General features: G+C 52.6%; 7 protein-coding genes across 7 annotated transcripts; 5 read left to right on the forward strand and 2 right to left on the reverse strand.

The window, feature by feature from the left end:
- Positions 1-44: 44 nt before the first annotated feature.
- N7474_011059 (uncharacterized protein) lies at positions 45-2,252 on the forward strand (the record flags this gene model as incomplete). The annotated part of the gene is made up of 3 exons (XM_057202469.1): positions 45-128; positions 187-1,606; positions 1,657-2,252. 3 exons carry the CDS (start codon positions 45-47, stop codon positions 2,250-2,252), a joined length of 2,100 nt encoding a protein of 699 aa, XP_057047753.1.
- A 424-nt stretch (positions 2,253-2,676) lies between these two features.
- On the forward strand, positions 2,677-3,988 carry N7474_011060 (UDP-glucose:hexose-1-phosphate uridylyltransferase; the record flags this gene model as incomplete). Its single annotated transcript, XM_057202470.1, has 4 exons — positions 2,677-2,774; positions 2,830-3,014; positions 3,070-3,829; positions 3,883-3,988. The coding sequence occupies 4 exons, from the start codon at positions 2,677-2,679 to the stop codon at positions 3,986-3,988; spliced, it is 1,149 nt and encodes a 382-aa protein (XP_057047754.1).
- Positions 3,989-4,112: 124 nt separating this feature from the next.
- On the reverse strand, positions 4,113-4,593 carry N7474_011061 (Erg28 family protein; the record flags this gene model as incomplete). The annotated part of the gene is made up of 2 exons (XM_057202471.1): positions 4,113-4,472; positions 4,531-4,593. The coding sequence occupies 2 exons, from the start codon at positions 4,591-4,593 to the stop codon at positions 4,113-4,115; spliced, it is 423 nt and encodes a 140-aa protein (XP_057047755.1).
- Positions 4,594-4,774: 181 nt separating this feature from the next.
- Positions 4,775-5,866, forward strand: N7474_011062 (ketoreductase; the record flags this gene model as incomplete). Its single annotated transcript, XM_057202472.1, has 2 exons — positions 4,775-4,948; positions 5,006-5,866. 2 exons carry the CDS (start codon positions 4,775-4,777, stop codon positions 5,864-5,866), a joined length of 1,035 nt encoding a protein of 344 aa, XP_057047756.1.
- Positions 5,867-6,234: 368 nt separating this feature from the next.
- On the reverse strand, positions 6,235-8,432 carry N7474_011063 (alpha-glucosidase; the record flags this gene model as incomplete). Its single annotated transcript, XM_057202473.1, has 9 exons — positions 6,235-6,486; positions 6,535-6,808; positions 6,870-7,098; positions 7,146-7,417; positions 7,469-7,572; positions 7,623-7,738; positions 7,788-7,826; positions 7,873-8,002; positions 8,067-8,432. 9 exons carry the CDS (start codon positions 8,430-8,432, stop codon positions 6,235-6,237), a joined length of 1,782 nt encoding a protein of 593 aa, XP_057047757.1.
- A 592-nt stretch (positions 8,433-9,024) lies between these two features.
- Positions 9,025-11,314, forward strand: N7474_011064 (glycoside hydrolase family 13 protein; the record flags this gene model as incomplete). The annotated part of the gene is made up of 10 exons (XM_057202474.1): positions 9,025-9,266; positions 9,319-9,454; positions 9,506-9,644; positions 9,698-9,736; positions 9,793-9,917; positions 9,970-10,073; positions 10,120-10,626; positions 10,676-10,775; positions 10,827-10,994; positions 11,051-11,314. The coding sequence occupies 10 exons, from the start codon at positions 9,025-9,027 to the stop codon at positions 11,312-11,314; spliced, it is 1,824 nt and encodes a 607-aa protein (XP_057047758.1).
- A 571-nt stretch (positions 11,315-11,885) lies between these two features.
- On the forward strand, positions 11,886-13,138 carry N7474_011065 (uncharacterized protein; the record flags this gene model as incomplete). The annotated part of the gene is made up of 4 exons (XM_057202475.1): positions 11,886-12,056; positions 12,109-12,228; positions 12,278-12,651; positions 12,715-13,138. The coding sequence occupies 4 exons, from the start codon at positions 11,886-11,888 to the stop codon at positions 13,136-13,138; spliced, it is 1,089 nt and encodes a 362-aa protein (XP_057047759.1).
- Positions 13,139-13,603: the final 465 nt, after the last annotated feature.

The raw sequence follows: 13,603 nt of genomic DNA on the forward strand, positions 1-13,603 counted from the left end.
TTCCCTGTACTGACTCGCAGAACTGTCCATAGAATATTATCACCATGCAGCCCGACAAAGAGAGCTTGGCTGAGTTTCTCAGCTTCGCTCCAGGTGCTGACGACAAAACGGCCTCCATGTTTCTTCAAGTACCTCTCTCCTCTCACCGTGACTGACATTATCTCATGTTTACTAACTATGTCAAAGAACACAAATACCATCAATGAGGCTGTAGACCAGTACTATGAGAATCCAGAGAAATACTCCCACAGCGAAAAGAACCACTCCGAAAAGTCGGAGAAGCAAGCACCCGTGCAAACGCCTATGCCTTCAAGAACAAGAAACGCAAGTCGTTTTCACACTAATCCAGTGATTAGAGCAGGGGAGGTCCGCGCTCAGGACGAGCAAGAGATGCAGAGCCTGCTACAGGCCGTCCAAATGAGATACCGCATCTACAACCCGGAGATTGAGCCCGAGCACGAAACCGACTACTTCTGTAACTGCCCCATCCACCAATATAAACGAAGAAAATGGCAGCGTCTGTCCGTCCAGCAGATGTGGTCCAGGGCCGTCATGTACCCGGGCGAAACTGCCTATCACGACTGCTACCAGCAAACCTTCTTTAGCAGCAACCCTTACACCTATAATATCGTTTCCCCCTACGGATATAGGATGGGTAATTCCTTTTGGACGATTCAGCAACCTCAACCAGGCTATCATGCCAGAATGGTGCACCAGACCATCGCAATGAATGCGTCGCTCAACGCAGAAGCGCAAGCCGCGGTCAACGCTCAGGAACCAAGAAGCAATATCTGGGCGACGGACGAGCTGGAGGCTCAAATAGCCCAAATGGCCATCGCCGGTCCTCCCGTCAATGGGAAGAAAAAATCCTCCAGGTTTTCTTCCGGCTTGAAACAAGCTTTGTCGATCAAATCGCCAGAAGAAAAGGCACTGATCAAAACAAAGAAACAGATGGACTACGCCATCGGTTTGCAGGGCCAAATTCTCGACGAGGAACAGTCCAGATGGCCGGATAAACTGGATCGACAGATCGTGCTCACCTACCAGGACAAGATTGGCATGACTGCAAAGATTGCGGACCTGCGCAATCGCTTCCCGATCCAGTATCTCCACCTCCTGCGAGCGGGCTATTTCGAACCTATTCCCGTTGCGTGGGCCGATCTGGCCTCCAATCCGTTGAAGTTCAGTATCGAAGCGGCGTCGGGGTGGAGAGGGATCACGCCTGCGTGGAGAGGGTTTGAAGATACCGCCGAGGAACGGCTTTACTGGGTCATGAATCACCGGGATGGCGCTGGCGGGCCACGATTGAAACCGGACATGATCTCCGCGCTGAACATGGCTCGTGCCAGAATGGCCTCTGCCGTTGAACCACCGCCAGGATATTACTCGGCCGACGATACTTGCCATGTTCAACATACCTCGGCCGGGTACTCAAAGCAGGTCATGCCTCCACCGTTTCGAGCGTTTGATGCTCCCGAGGCTCCTACTGATGACACCATGATCCTACTGGATGTCTCTGGCTCTATGGCCTTTGACCCCGTTCGGCCAAACTATGACCAGTATTTCATCACGGGCTATTCTCGGTCGACCCAGCCAAAGAACAAAGGTAATTCCCCCAGTTCATTTATTGATCAACCATACTAACTTCGTATGCAGACGTCGCAAAGGCCATCGTCCGTCGATTCAGCGACGCCATGGCCAACCACGACCAGAACTTCAGGGGCTACCAGCTTACCACATTCTCAACACACGCACATCACGTCGGCACAATCAACCACTACAACCTGGATCAAATGTGGCGCAACATCCAATTCGGCGGCGGCACCCGCGTGATGACCGGGTGGCAGAAGATCAAGGAGCTTCATTTCCAAAAACACTCCGAGTCCGCGACATACCACCCCGTTTTCGGGTGGCAAGCTGGTCCGCAAACACCGATCCTGCGGCTCCTGCTCTTGCTAGACGGCGAAGCCACGGACATGGATGAGTTCGAGCTCGATCTGTTGAGTCTTAGCTGGGTGCACGTTACGATTTTCTTGATCGGTGTTGATGGATGCCCGCACCACCATCGACATGCTAATGAGCTGCAGCGCATTAGCGATGTCAATCCGCATGTCTCGTTTGTGGATGCTCAGGGTAATACCCCTGAGCGATTCATCACTCATGAGCTGCTCAAGCGGCATCTCGGGTATGAGCTGTCCATGACGGAATTTGAAGAGTTGGAGACGCCGCCTCCGTATTCTGAGACGGCGTAATTGGCAGTGATCATGACCTTTGATGTGTTATGTGTTCTTTTTTATTGTACATATCGGTTCCTATGTAAATAGTACTTCCTACATGCTCAACCCCACATTTCATATCGGGATCCCGGCCGATTCCTTTCCGGCTCACCGGGTTCCGTGACAAATGACGATGCCAAGACAGGATAAAATGCACGACATGCACCAATGTTGCCAACTTTGTAAATCCATTGAATACTAAAAGTACAAGGAAAAATATCTAGCCGAAATCCCCTTCCTTTCCATATACATATTGTCATACCTGTACTAGACTAGACTCCCTACATCCAACCCCGGAGACCCCGCGACCCCACCACCGACCGACATCCGGCTTTTTCTTTTACCTATTCTCTGTTCTTCAACTCCTCCCAAGGTCCTCATTCTACATACAATCATCATCATGGACAGCGTCCTCGACGACATCTCCCACCGGAGATACAACCCCCTGCGTGGCTCCTCCATCCTCGTCTCCCCCCACCGCACCAAGCGGCCCTGGCAGTGAGTTGACCTGGCAGCGCGCGCGTCAATCACGACAATAACTAACAATTCGTAGAGGACAGCAGGAAAGCCCCTCCAAGACGACCCTCCCCGCCTACGACCCGCAATGCTACCTGTGCCCCGGCAACCAGCGCGCCGCGGGCGACGTTAACCCCAAGTACGACAGCACGTTCGTCTTCGTCAACGACTACAGCGCCGTCAAGGAGGAGCAGTCTGACTACGATGGCAGCAAGGGAGATGGTTCGTGATTCAATTGACTTACCTCTCACATTTCATACTCACTCGCCAAACGCAGAGCTGGAAGCGCGCTTCCTCAAGGCCGAGCCCGTGACAGGCAAATGCTACGTGCTGACCTTCTCGTCGGCGCACAACCTAACGCTCGCCGACCTATCGCCCGGCGAGATCGTCCCCGTAATCGACGCCTGGACCGAGATTTACGCCGCGCACCTAGCGCCGACCTCGCCACTAGCCCAGATCGCGCCCACAACCACCCTGCAGCCCTCCCACGCCAGCGTCACCAAGCCCAAGGAGCAGTACCGCTACATGCAGATCTTCGAGAACAAGGGCGCGGCAATGGGCTGCTCAAACCCGCATCCGCACGGCCAGGTGTGGACCACCAGCTCGCTGCCCGAGGAGCCCGCCGCGGAGCTGGAGCAGCTGAAGAAGTACCGCGCCGAGCACGGAGGGCGGCACATGCTGGAGGACTATGCCGAGCTGGAGGCTCGCAAGGGCGACCGCGTCGTTTTCGAGAACGAGTCTTTCCTCGTCGTTGTTCCCTGGTGGGCGACTTGGCCGTTTGAGACCATGATCGTTAGCCGCTCGCACCGGCGCGCGCTGGTGGATTTGTCGGGTCCCGAGAAGACCCTGCTGGCCGAGGCGATTGCCGAGACGACTCGTCGCTACGATAATCTCTTCGAGACGCACTTCCCCTACAGCATGGGTATCCATCAGGCGCCGCTGGATGCTGACACTGACGAGCTCGAGGCTTCCTATCTGCACTTGCACTTCTATCCGCCGCTGCTGCGGAGTGCCACAGTGCGCAAGTTCTTGGTTGGGTATGCTTCCCTCATTTCTTTTCTTTTGGTCAACGCTAACTTGTGTCACACAGGTATGAGCTGATGGCCGAGCCCCAGCGCGATATCACGCCGGAGCAGGCCGCCGCCAGGCTACGGGACTGTGGCGGCGAGCTGTACAGGAAGAAGCTAGACGGGTAGAAATGCAGCTCAATGTAGTGTAGAGTCAATTGAAGTCCATACACACAAATACAGAACACACATATACATGGCTTAACCAATTCTCTCTTCTCCCAATTATATAACTGCAGGAAATGCATCCATCCTACAGAGCCAGATACTCCCCGCGCTGCGTCACCATCCACGCCAAAGTAGACGACGCCACAATGAGCGGGCTCACGAATCGTCCACGCAGGCCCGCGCTCCCAAAGGCGAGCCACTCGCTCACAAAATGCACCAGGGCAATGCCAAAGGTGGACGCGGCGAGATCGTACACAGCGGGCGTGGTGATGTGGTACGCGGCGGTCAGGCGGACGGCCGCTGAGAGAAGGGTCCACGTTCCGAAAAGCCGGCTGGCGAGTGGGTTCACGGGGGATTGGCCGTTTACCTGGCCGTTGTACAGCTGGGCTGTGTAGTCTGGGGAGCGAATGGCTTGGAGGCTGTTCACAGCGGAGATGACGGAAACCTAGTAGGCAGAGGATCAATTAGGTGGAACATAGAAGAAGGGGAAGAAATCAATGTACCAGGAATAGCCACTTGGGAAGCAGGCCCTCGAAGGGAGGAAGGTAGGACAGCAGCGACGACATGGCTGTTGTTTGTTTGTTTGTTGGCTGCTGAAGAAGAAGAAAAAGACCGAGGTCATCATATGGGTTTGATTCTTGGCGTTGATCATCTCTCCCCAACCTTTTTTCCTTTCTTTCTCCCTGTTCCACAACACTCTCTCTTTTTCACCTCCCTCTCTCTGTGTTATTCTCTCTCTCCTCCAATATGGATCTCTCGAAACACTTCGAGTGCCTTTCGCAATGGCCCACGCACCTTCCCTCCGGCCTGCCCACCGTCGGAGCCCTGCTTCTGCTGGCTACCGGTGGGCTGGTCGTTGCCTGCAAAGTCTGGACCTTCGTTCGCGTGCTACTCAGCCTGTTCGTGTTGCCCGGAAGGCCGGTATGTATTTCCCTGTTTCTTCGGTTTCTCAGAGGCTAACCTACACCCCCTTCACAGCTCCGCTCGTTCGGTCCCCCCGGTAGCTGGGCAGTGGTGACCGGCGCATCAGACGGCCTGGGCAAGGAATTCGCTCTGCAGCTCGCGCGGTCAGGGTTCAACATTGTGCTGGTATCACGGACAGCCTCGAAACTCGCCGCTCTCGCCGAAGAAATCACAGCGCAGTACCCCGTCGAAACCCAGACCTTGGCCATGGACTTTGCGCGCAACGCCGACGCTGACTACGAGGCCCTGCGGGAGGTCGTGGCAGAGCTGGATGTGTCCGTGCTGATCAACAACGTGGGCCAGAGCCACTCGATCCCCGTTCCCTTCGCGCAGACCCCGGCCTCGGAGATGGCCAATATCGTCACGATCAATTGCATGGGTACCCTGCGCGTCACTCAGCTCGTCGTGCCGGGCATGATCCAGCGCCGCCGCGGTCTCGTTCTAACCATGGGCTCCTTTGGCGGCCTGCTCCCGACCCCACTGCTGGCTACGTACTCCGGCAGCAAGGCCTTCCTGCAGCACTGGTCGACCGCACTAGGAGCTGAGCTGGCTCCCCACGGCATCACAGTCGAGCTCGTCCAGGCCTATCTGATCACCTCGGCCATGTCCAAGATCCGTCGCGCGTCGGCCTCCATCCCAACTCCGCGCGCCTTCGTCCGCGCTACCCTTGGCAAGATCGGTCGGAGTGGCGGCTCGCCCGCGTACGCTTATAGCTCCTCGCCTTACTGGAGTCATGGGATTATGGCTTGGTTCTTGACCTCGGTCACTTCGCCTATGAATTCGTTTGTCATTTCTCAGAACAAGAGTATGCACGAGTCTATTCGCAAGCGTGCCCTGCGCAAGGCGGAGCGGGAGAGTGCGAAGAAGAGCACCTAAACCTGTGATTGTGTATGAGATATAGAGATGTGGCAGTTCTTTCCACATGTTGCTGGCCCAAAACAGAACGGACGTGGTGGTCATGAAAGGGTGTCAAGTTGGCGAGCTGTGGAGCGGGATTTCTACTTTGCCAAGCTGCGCGACATTGATGGTTATGAATTATAAAATACTAATAATAGGCATTATGCAAGTAAACAAAGAAATACCTTCGTGATGTACCTCTTGCGAAGCTACCATCTCGCAACCCGATCCCGCAAGTCCGGAGAAATACGCAACGTCTACTCGTCCCGCCACCACTTGCCTCTCGTTACGGCATGTGAAAACTTTTGTTCTATCTGCGATGATGTTATACGAAACAGGTATCTGTCCTAATTCCGAAGCGAGTAAATGCGCGCCTCATATGGTCGCAGCTTGACCTTGTGCTTCAGCGGATCATCTTCAACCTTATAATTGGCAACTAGCATGACAGCCAGATCGACGTCAATTTCCTCCGGGATCTCAAACTCGGAGTTCTCCGCTGTCCAGTTACAGAAGACCAGCGTGCGCCACGGGCCCTGGCACCGCAGGAACGAAAAGACTTTGGGATCCGTGGGGTTCACCGGGACGTAAGCTCCGTAGAACTAGACCATATCAGTAAAAGCATAGGAACGGCAGTGTTAAAGGCGTACCATCAGCGGGTGCTGTTTGCGGATATAAATTAGCTTCTTGAAGTAGTTCAGCACCGAGTCTGGGTCCTGCTCTTGCGACTGCACGTTGATCTCGGGGTACTCGTCGTTCATCCTGATCCACGGCTTGGACGCCGTGGTGAAAGCGCTATTCGTCGAATTGTCCCACGGCATCGGGGTGCGCGCGTTATCGCGGCTTTTCAGGCGGATGATGTCCATAGCATACTTCATGTCCGGTTCCTTGTTGGGCTCTTCTTGTTTGCGAAGTTGGTATTGACTACAACAGGGAAGATATCAATACCTGGCTTCTGCTCTGTCTAAAGGGGTTGTTCACTTACGCTTTATACCATTCCTGGGTCTCGACGTCTGGATAGTCCTCGATCTTCCAGTTTTGTGGGTGCGGCGTGCCGAGCTCCTGGCCCTGGTACAGGAATACAGTTCCGCGGAGTGCAAACAGCACAGTGGCGAGCATCTTTGCCGACACGGCGCGGAAGCGCACATCTGGGTTGCCGAATCGGGACACCGCGCGCGCCTGGTCGTGGTTCTCCAAGTATAAGGAGCTCCAGCCTATGTCCCAATTAGTCTGGTTGACGCAACCCAAGAAAAGCACTGACCGTGATTTCCGAGCATATGCTGCTGCCAAATACGCAGCACTCGCTCGTACTCCCACAGCTCCCATTTGCGTGGCTGCCACTTGTCGCCATTGGCGCCGTCCAGGTTCATGTGGTCGAATTGGAAGACCATCGAGAGCTCCTGGCGTTCTTTGGCTACGTACTCGCTGGCCTCGTATTCGTTCACGCCGCAGGGCATCTCGCCGACTGTGCAGTTGCTGTATTTACACAGAACCTTGCGGTTCATTTCGTGCATGTATTTGTGGATATTGGGACTGCGCCGTTTTCAGCTTAAAATGTCTGTCTGGAGGGAATTGGGGACTTACCCGTTCGTGTACATTTCAGTTGCGGGTTGTTCGAACTTGTCCGGGAATTTGATCGGCGCGTCTGGGAGACCTGGTGTCTTGGATACCAGGTTGATGACATCGAACTGTGAAATGTCAGAAGTGCTCACAAGTTTCAGAAAGAGAGATGATTTACTCGGAATCCATCCGTGCCCTTCTTGCCCCAGAAGTCTATCACGTCGTATACCGCGTTCCGGACGTCGGGGTTGTCCCAGTTGAGGTCTGGCTGCGATGAAGAGAACAGATGCATGTCTGGCATACATCAACAGAAGGCTAATACTCCCAAGTAACCAGTACTTACACCACTCGTCGGTGGACTCATCATACTTCCATCCCGGACCTGTCAATATGTCAGTCTTGTCCCAAGAATATTCTAACAGACTAACCTCCAAACATGCTCTCCCAATTGTTCGGAGGCAGACGCTCGCCGTTCTTGCCAGTGCGTCCTTTGCGCCAGAAATACCAGTCTCGTTTCGGATTGGTCTTGTTCTTTTTCGACTCCATGAACCATTCATGCTAACCAGGTTTCAGCATTTTCCATCATCATCATCACTTTTCATATTTTTGCATAAATCCTCACCTGCGAACTGGTATGGTTAAACACCATATCCATCATCATTTTCATTCCCCTCCTGTGCACCTCAGCGGACAGGTCCTCCCAATCCTTCATCGTCCCGTACATCGGGTTCAGCTCCTTGTAATTGGCGATATCATACCCCTGGTCCTCGAGGGGGGATACATAGATCGGCGTCAACCAGATCATATCAATACCGAGGCTCTTGATGTAGTCGAGTCGCTGGATGATGCCGCGGAGATCACCGATTCCGTCGCCGTTGCTGTCCTGGAACGACTGCACATAGATCTCGTAGATGACGATCTCCCGCCACCATTGGCGGTCGAAGTCGAGAACCATCGGCTTGAAGGTGTCGTCGGATGCAGCTGCCATTGTGCCTCGTTTCTGTTGGGTCAGTGTTTTATATGGAGTAAATGGCCGTAGCGACTGGGAGACAGGCGGAGGACGCTTCGAGAGAATCGACGTATATGTTCTCCGGATTAGATTTGTGTTATTTCTGTTTATTGAAAGTGTGGGAACAGTCAATGCTCTCTGCAGAGTTGAATACTTCGTGTGAAGCATCCTTCGCGAGAAGTTCAGACGCAGTCCGCTAGCTAGCGACTCGCCTTCTAGATATACTGGCCGCAGAATACTTGCCTCGCCTTCGTTGTTCATTCATCATCTTTAGTTTGGTTGATCCAATTATGATTGTCTCCATTTTCTTCGGGACCGACTTACGGTGGAACGCCTCCCCGACGGGTGAGCATCTCGTCGTTTGCCATGCATTACCTTCCTATGACTTCAGATGCCCCCAGAAATACTCTGCTAAGATATGGAATATGTGTTTTCTGCGTCCCCTTCTGCGCCCATGGCTGCGTTCACTTTTGAAAAAAGTGAGTGAACTTCGAATATAGAGGCGCTATCGGAAGCCCCCGGCGGTCCCGCGAAACTATCACCAGTATTAAATCGCAGCTCACCGGTCTCAATGGGGAGTAGCGACGAATCGGGCACAACGAGCGACTCTGAAGATGTCGACAGTCTAGACAAACTGCACTGGTGGCAGAAAGCAAGCATATACCAGGTGCTCATCCAGAGCTTCCAAGACACAAATGGAGATGGCAAGGGTGACCTTCGCGGAATCATGGAGCGGCTCGATTATTTCGTCGCACTGGGTGTCGATGTCATATGGATCTCTCCTATATATGAATCGCCCATGTGTGACATGGGGTATGTTGTTTTTTTCTAATTTATCCAAACTTGAGAGCTAATATCGGAGCAGGTATGATATTAGTGACTATCGCAAAGTCAACCCTATTTTCGGCACGATGGAAGATATGGAGTTGTTGGTCCAGGAAACACATAATCGTGGTCTAAAAATCGTTCTCGATATTGCCTTGAATCACACCGCGGATACGGTCAGTACTGAAGATTTATCTCGGGATGTATGCTGATGTTGGTAATCCAAGCACGAATGGTTCCAAACCTCTAGGCGCGCTCGCAAGAACCCTCGTCTCGGAAAGCGAGATTGGTATTTCTGGAGCCCAGGAAAGCCGGACGGTCAAGGAAAACCGGTTCCGCCAAATAACTGGGAGAGCACTTTCGCCGGTAGCATATTGATATACCCCGAAAAAGGAATTTGGCGGCTTATTTCCTATCAGGATCAACATGGGAGTTTGACGAAGAAGCCGGCGAGTTCTGTCAGTTGTTGTCAAGGTGCAGCTTTCCCGAAGCCTGGAGCCTATGCTGACGATAGATCTCCAAGATTTGCATATATTCGGGAAAAACCAACCGGATCTCAACTGGGATTGTGAAGAAGTTCGACAAGAGCTATACAGTATACTAAGGTTCTGGCTGGACAAAGGAGTTGACGGTTTCCGGGTACGACGCCCTTGTTTTCCATGGAATAATGAAGCTAACCCCTATGAACAAGCTGGACACGATGAATCTCGTGTCTAAAACTTCTGAGTTCCCCGATGCCCCAATCTCCAAGTGCGGGAGTATGTGGCAGCCAGCCAACTATCTATTTGCCAATGGGTAGGACCACTGTAAAAGCAAACAGCTCAATATCTGACACTTCTAGACCACGTATCCATGAATATCTGCAAGAAATGTACGAGCAGGTTTTCGCCCACTACGATGTCGTTACACTGGCTGAGATGTCTTGTGGAGTCACCCCACACCAAGCAGTGGAGTATACATCGAAGTACAAGCCTCGGCCGGAACTCAATCTCATAATTCAATTCCAACATGTCGAGCTGGATTGCCACAATGGAGACAAATGGATGCTTCGGGAATGGGAACTTCCGGAATTGAAACGAGTGATCGCTGAGTGGCAAGAGACTCTGGCCAACAGCGGCGGCTGGAACACCGTCTGGATGGAGAACCACGATCAGCCGAGAGGCATTTCTCGGTTCACTACCAATACCCCGCGCTTCCGGGCTCTGTGTGCTAAGTTGTTGGCTCTATGGCAGTTCACGCTGCAAGGAACGAACCTCATCTTTCAAGGCCAAGAGCTGGGAATGGTCAACCCCGGTACCTTCTCGGAGGACATGAATCAGGATATCGAAACGATCCAATATTGGAATGAGTATGTCCGTCCTTGCAAATATTGTATTTGTCTTGCTGAACACATATAGGGCATGTGAAAACGCTAGTTCAGGCGAGGCCGGCAAATTGGATCTTGCAAAGAAAGCAATCATCCAGAAAGGCCGAGACAATACCCGTATCCCGTTTCCGGTGAGTTTTGTTCCCCACGAAACATGATAACAGAGATCTTGACTCGGCTAGTGGACGGATGACCCGCACGGTGGGTTCTGTGCGCCCGCTACGAAGCCATGGATTCCAGCTTTCAACCACGAGAGCGAATGGTGCGGAATCCATCAGCAGCGTTGTCCCGAATCAGTGTGGTCTTTCTACCGGTCCATGATCACACTGCGCAAATCCAATCCAACTCTAGTAAGTTGTCTGTGCTTCGGATGTCTGTAACAAGCTCATGGGGGCGAATGTGTCAGTATTATGGGTCCTTCGAAGCCCTAGACCTCGATAATCCCCTTATCTGGGCCTACAAGCGGCAGTCCAAACATGCATGCTACTTGACGGTGCTCAACTTCAGTCCCGGCGCGACTTCATGGAGCTATGTGGACCATGGTGTGGACTTGTCGCTTCCCAAGATGCTCATCTCGAATCACCAGACGTGCGAGGCAACTTCGACGCCGGATATCATTCTACTACGGCCGTTTGAAGGGCGCCTGTACCGGCTCAGTTGTGACTCGTAGTAGTTAGTTTTTCTTGCATATCCTTATGAATCAAAAACTGTTGCTTGCATGCCATTATATGTCTTCCAAGCATCCTGTAACACCTCGGCAGGGTGCTTGATGTAGGGGAGTGAGCGAAGCGGTCTGATCGCAAAGCTGAGTCGGACTGTGCAGGGATATGAAACACGAGCGTGCGGGATAGAGTGAAGGTGGAGCCCAAGTACATTCACGACTGGCATTCCCCAAAACAACAACAACTTTTTCTATCGTTTGACCGACTTCTTCGCCGATCTGCCCAGGAAATCAAGAAACATACATTATTCCTGCGAGGGTCTCAGCCCTGTCCCTTGCCAGCAGAATCCCCACCTCAACTGCTGCCTTAACTAGTTGCTCTCCCCGCCCATCCTGGAAGATATTATCACACCCACGTTGATTTCGCCTTGAAGGCGATGATCATTCTCATCTAGTCAAGTCGTGGGTGAGTACGGTAAGAAAAATAATAAAAAAGGGAGTGAATGTGTGGGAGCGAAAGAGTTGGCCGCCCTTGCATCGTTCAACACCATCATCATCGGTATCATCCCTCGTGGACTCGATGCCGCCTCCCCTCAACACGCTTGCCGATTCCCTCGGCCATAACACGCTGGGGAAGGCCGACCTCATTGTTCAGTCTGTTCTGCTCGCTCTGAGCTTTGTCGCTGTGGGTCTGCGACTGTGGTCGCGACGGTCGCTACAGGTGAATGACTGGCTGGTTTTAGCAGCGACCGTAAGCATGTTCTTGATTTCTTTTTGGTGAAATACTACTGACTATCTTCAAGCTTATTGCAATCGGTCGCTATGTGGTGGAAATGATCATGGTTCTGCGATGCGGGCTAGGGCTTCATGCAGCCGAAGTAGTCGAGACTGGAGGGCCCGAGGCATTTGTTCAATTGGTCAAGGTAGGCTCAAAGTTTCCAAGCATCTCACCAGTACTGACAATACTTTTAGATGGCCTATATTGGTGATCTTCTCTGGACGACCGCTGTTGCCTTAGTCCAGCTGTCTATCCTTCACTACTACGTCAGTGTTTTCTCTCAGCGGACCTTCAAGTGGTTTGCGTGTGGCACGATGACTCTGAGTCTGGCCCTATGGATTGCCAGCTTCCTGGCCACTGCACTCTTTTGCATTCCGCCGTCGAAGATCTGGCTCCCTGACACGTCCGGTCACTGTGGAGATAGAAAAAAGCTGGAGATGAGCTGCACTATATCCGAGCTCGTTCTCGGCATGCTGGTTCTCATTCTCCCAATACCGATGCTATGGAGACAACAACATCCACCGCCCAAAAAGGCCGGGCTGACAATTACATTCGTGCTAGGCGCTGGGTGAGTTGTCTCTTCGGCAAACCACTGTCTGTCTGCCTTACTGACTGTATGTTGTGGCAACAGTATCATCACCATAATCGGTGTTCGCCTCAAGTACATTATCTCCCCAGAACCCGAAGATCCAACTTACGGGTCCGCACTCAAATCCATCCTAACGGCTACTGTTCTACCTCTGGGTATCATCGTGTCCTGTCTTCCAGTCATCTATACGGCTATCCGATCATCCAGTCGCAGACCTGGCTCCCCCATGTCTGCGCGGTACTGGAAGACAACAGTCTTGTCATCTCGTCGGCCGCCGGGTCACTTCCAGATAGACGAGCCAGAAATGCCGCTGGTCACAGTCACGCAGCCTGTCATGGTAAAGGGTTCGGATTTCCTTCGGGGCCATATCCAAGTCACCTCTGATTGGGAGATACATTCGACGCGGGATTCGTCGCGGCTTCGAGACTCGACACGGATCGAGGGTAGGCCTATACGTGAGGTCTGAATTTGGGCTAGTTTCAGGTCTCCAGTCAGGTGCTGGTGAGAAATGCCACCACATGCACACCCAGCATTCTCCAATCTAGGCTAGCCTAGCACTCTGGGTCAGCCCTTCACGCTCTTCGCATCCTAGCTCGGGACAGTTCAGCGCGAACAAGGCTGTTCTCTTCGCGCAAATACGATCAACATATGAATGCATCCTGTGCTGCGCGTTTTGCTAGACCTAGTTAGTACCTTACAATCTATACCCCTGGTGGGTAATGAATTTGACTCATGATTTACGTTATCCTTCTGTTCAGCGCTTAAGGAGAATATTATGATATCCAGCCCAATTCAATCATCTAATCTAGGATCCATACATACTAATATTCTAAGGATGAAACAAAAACACGGTGAACGCGTCGACTGGGAGTCGAACCCAGACCTATTACCGGGTAATGGTAACTGTGCGGCCGCTACACTATCAACGCGG

The sequence above is a fragment of the Penicillium riverlandense genome, assembly GCF_028828495.1.
Source record: "Penicillium riverlandense strain IBT 135883 chromosome Unknown utg000011l_segment0_segment0, whole genome shotgun sequence".
Classification (NCBI taxonomy): domain Eukaryota; kingdom Fungi; phylum Ascomycota; class Eurotiomycetes; order Eurotiales; family Aspergillaceae; genus Penicillium; species Penicillium riverlandense.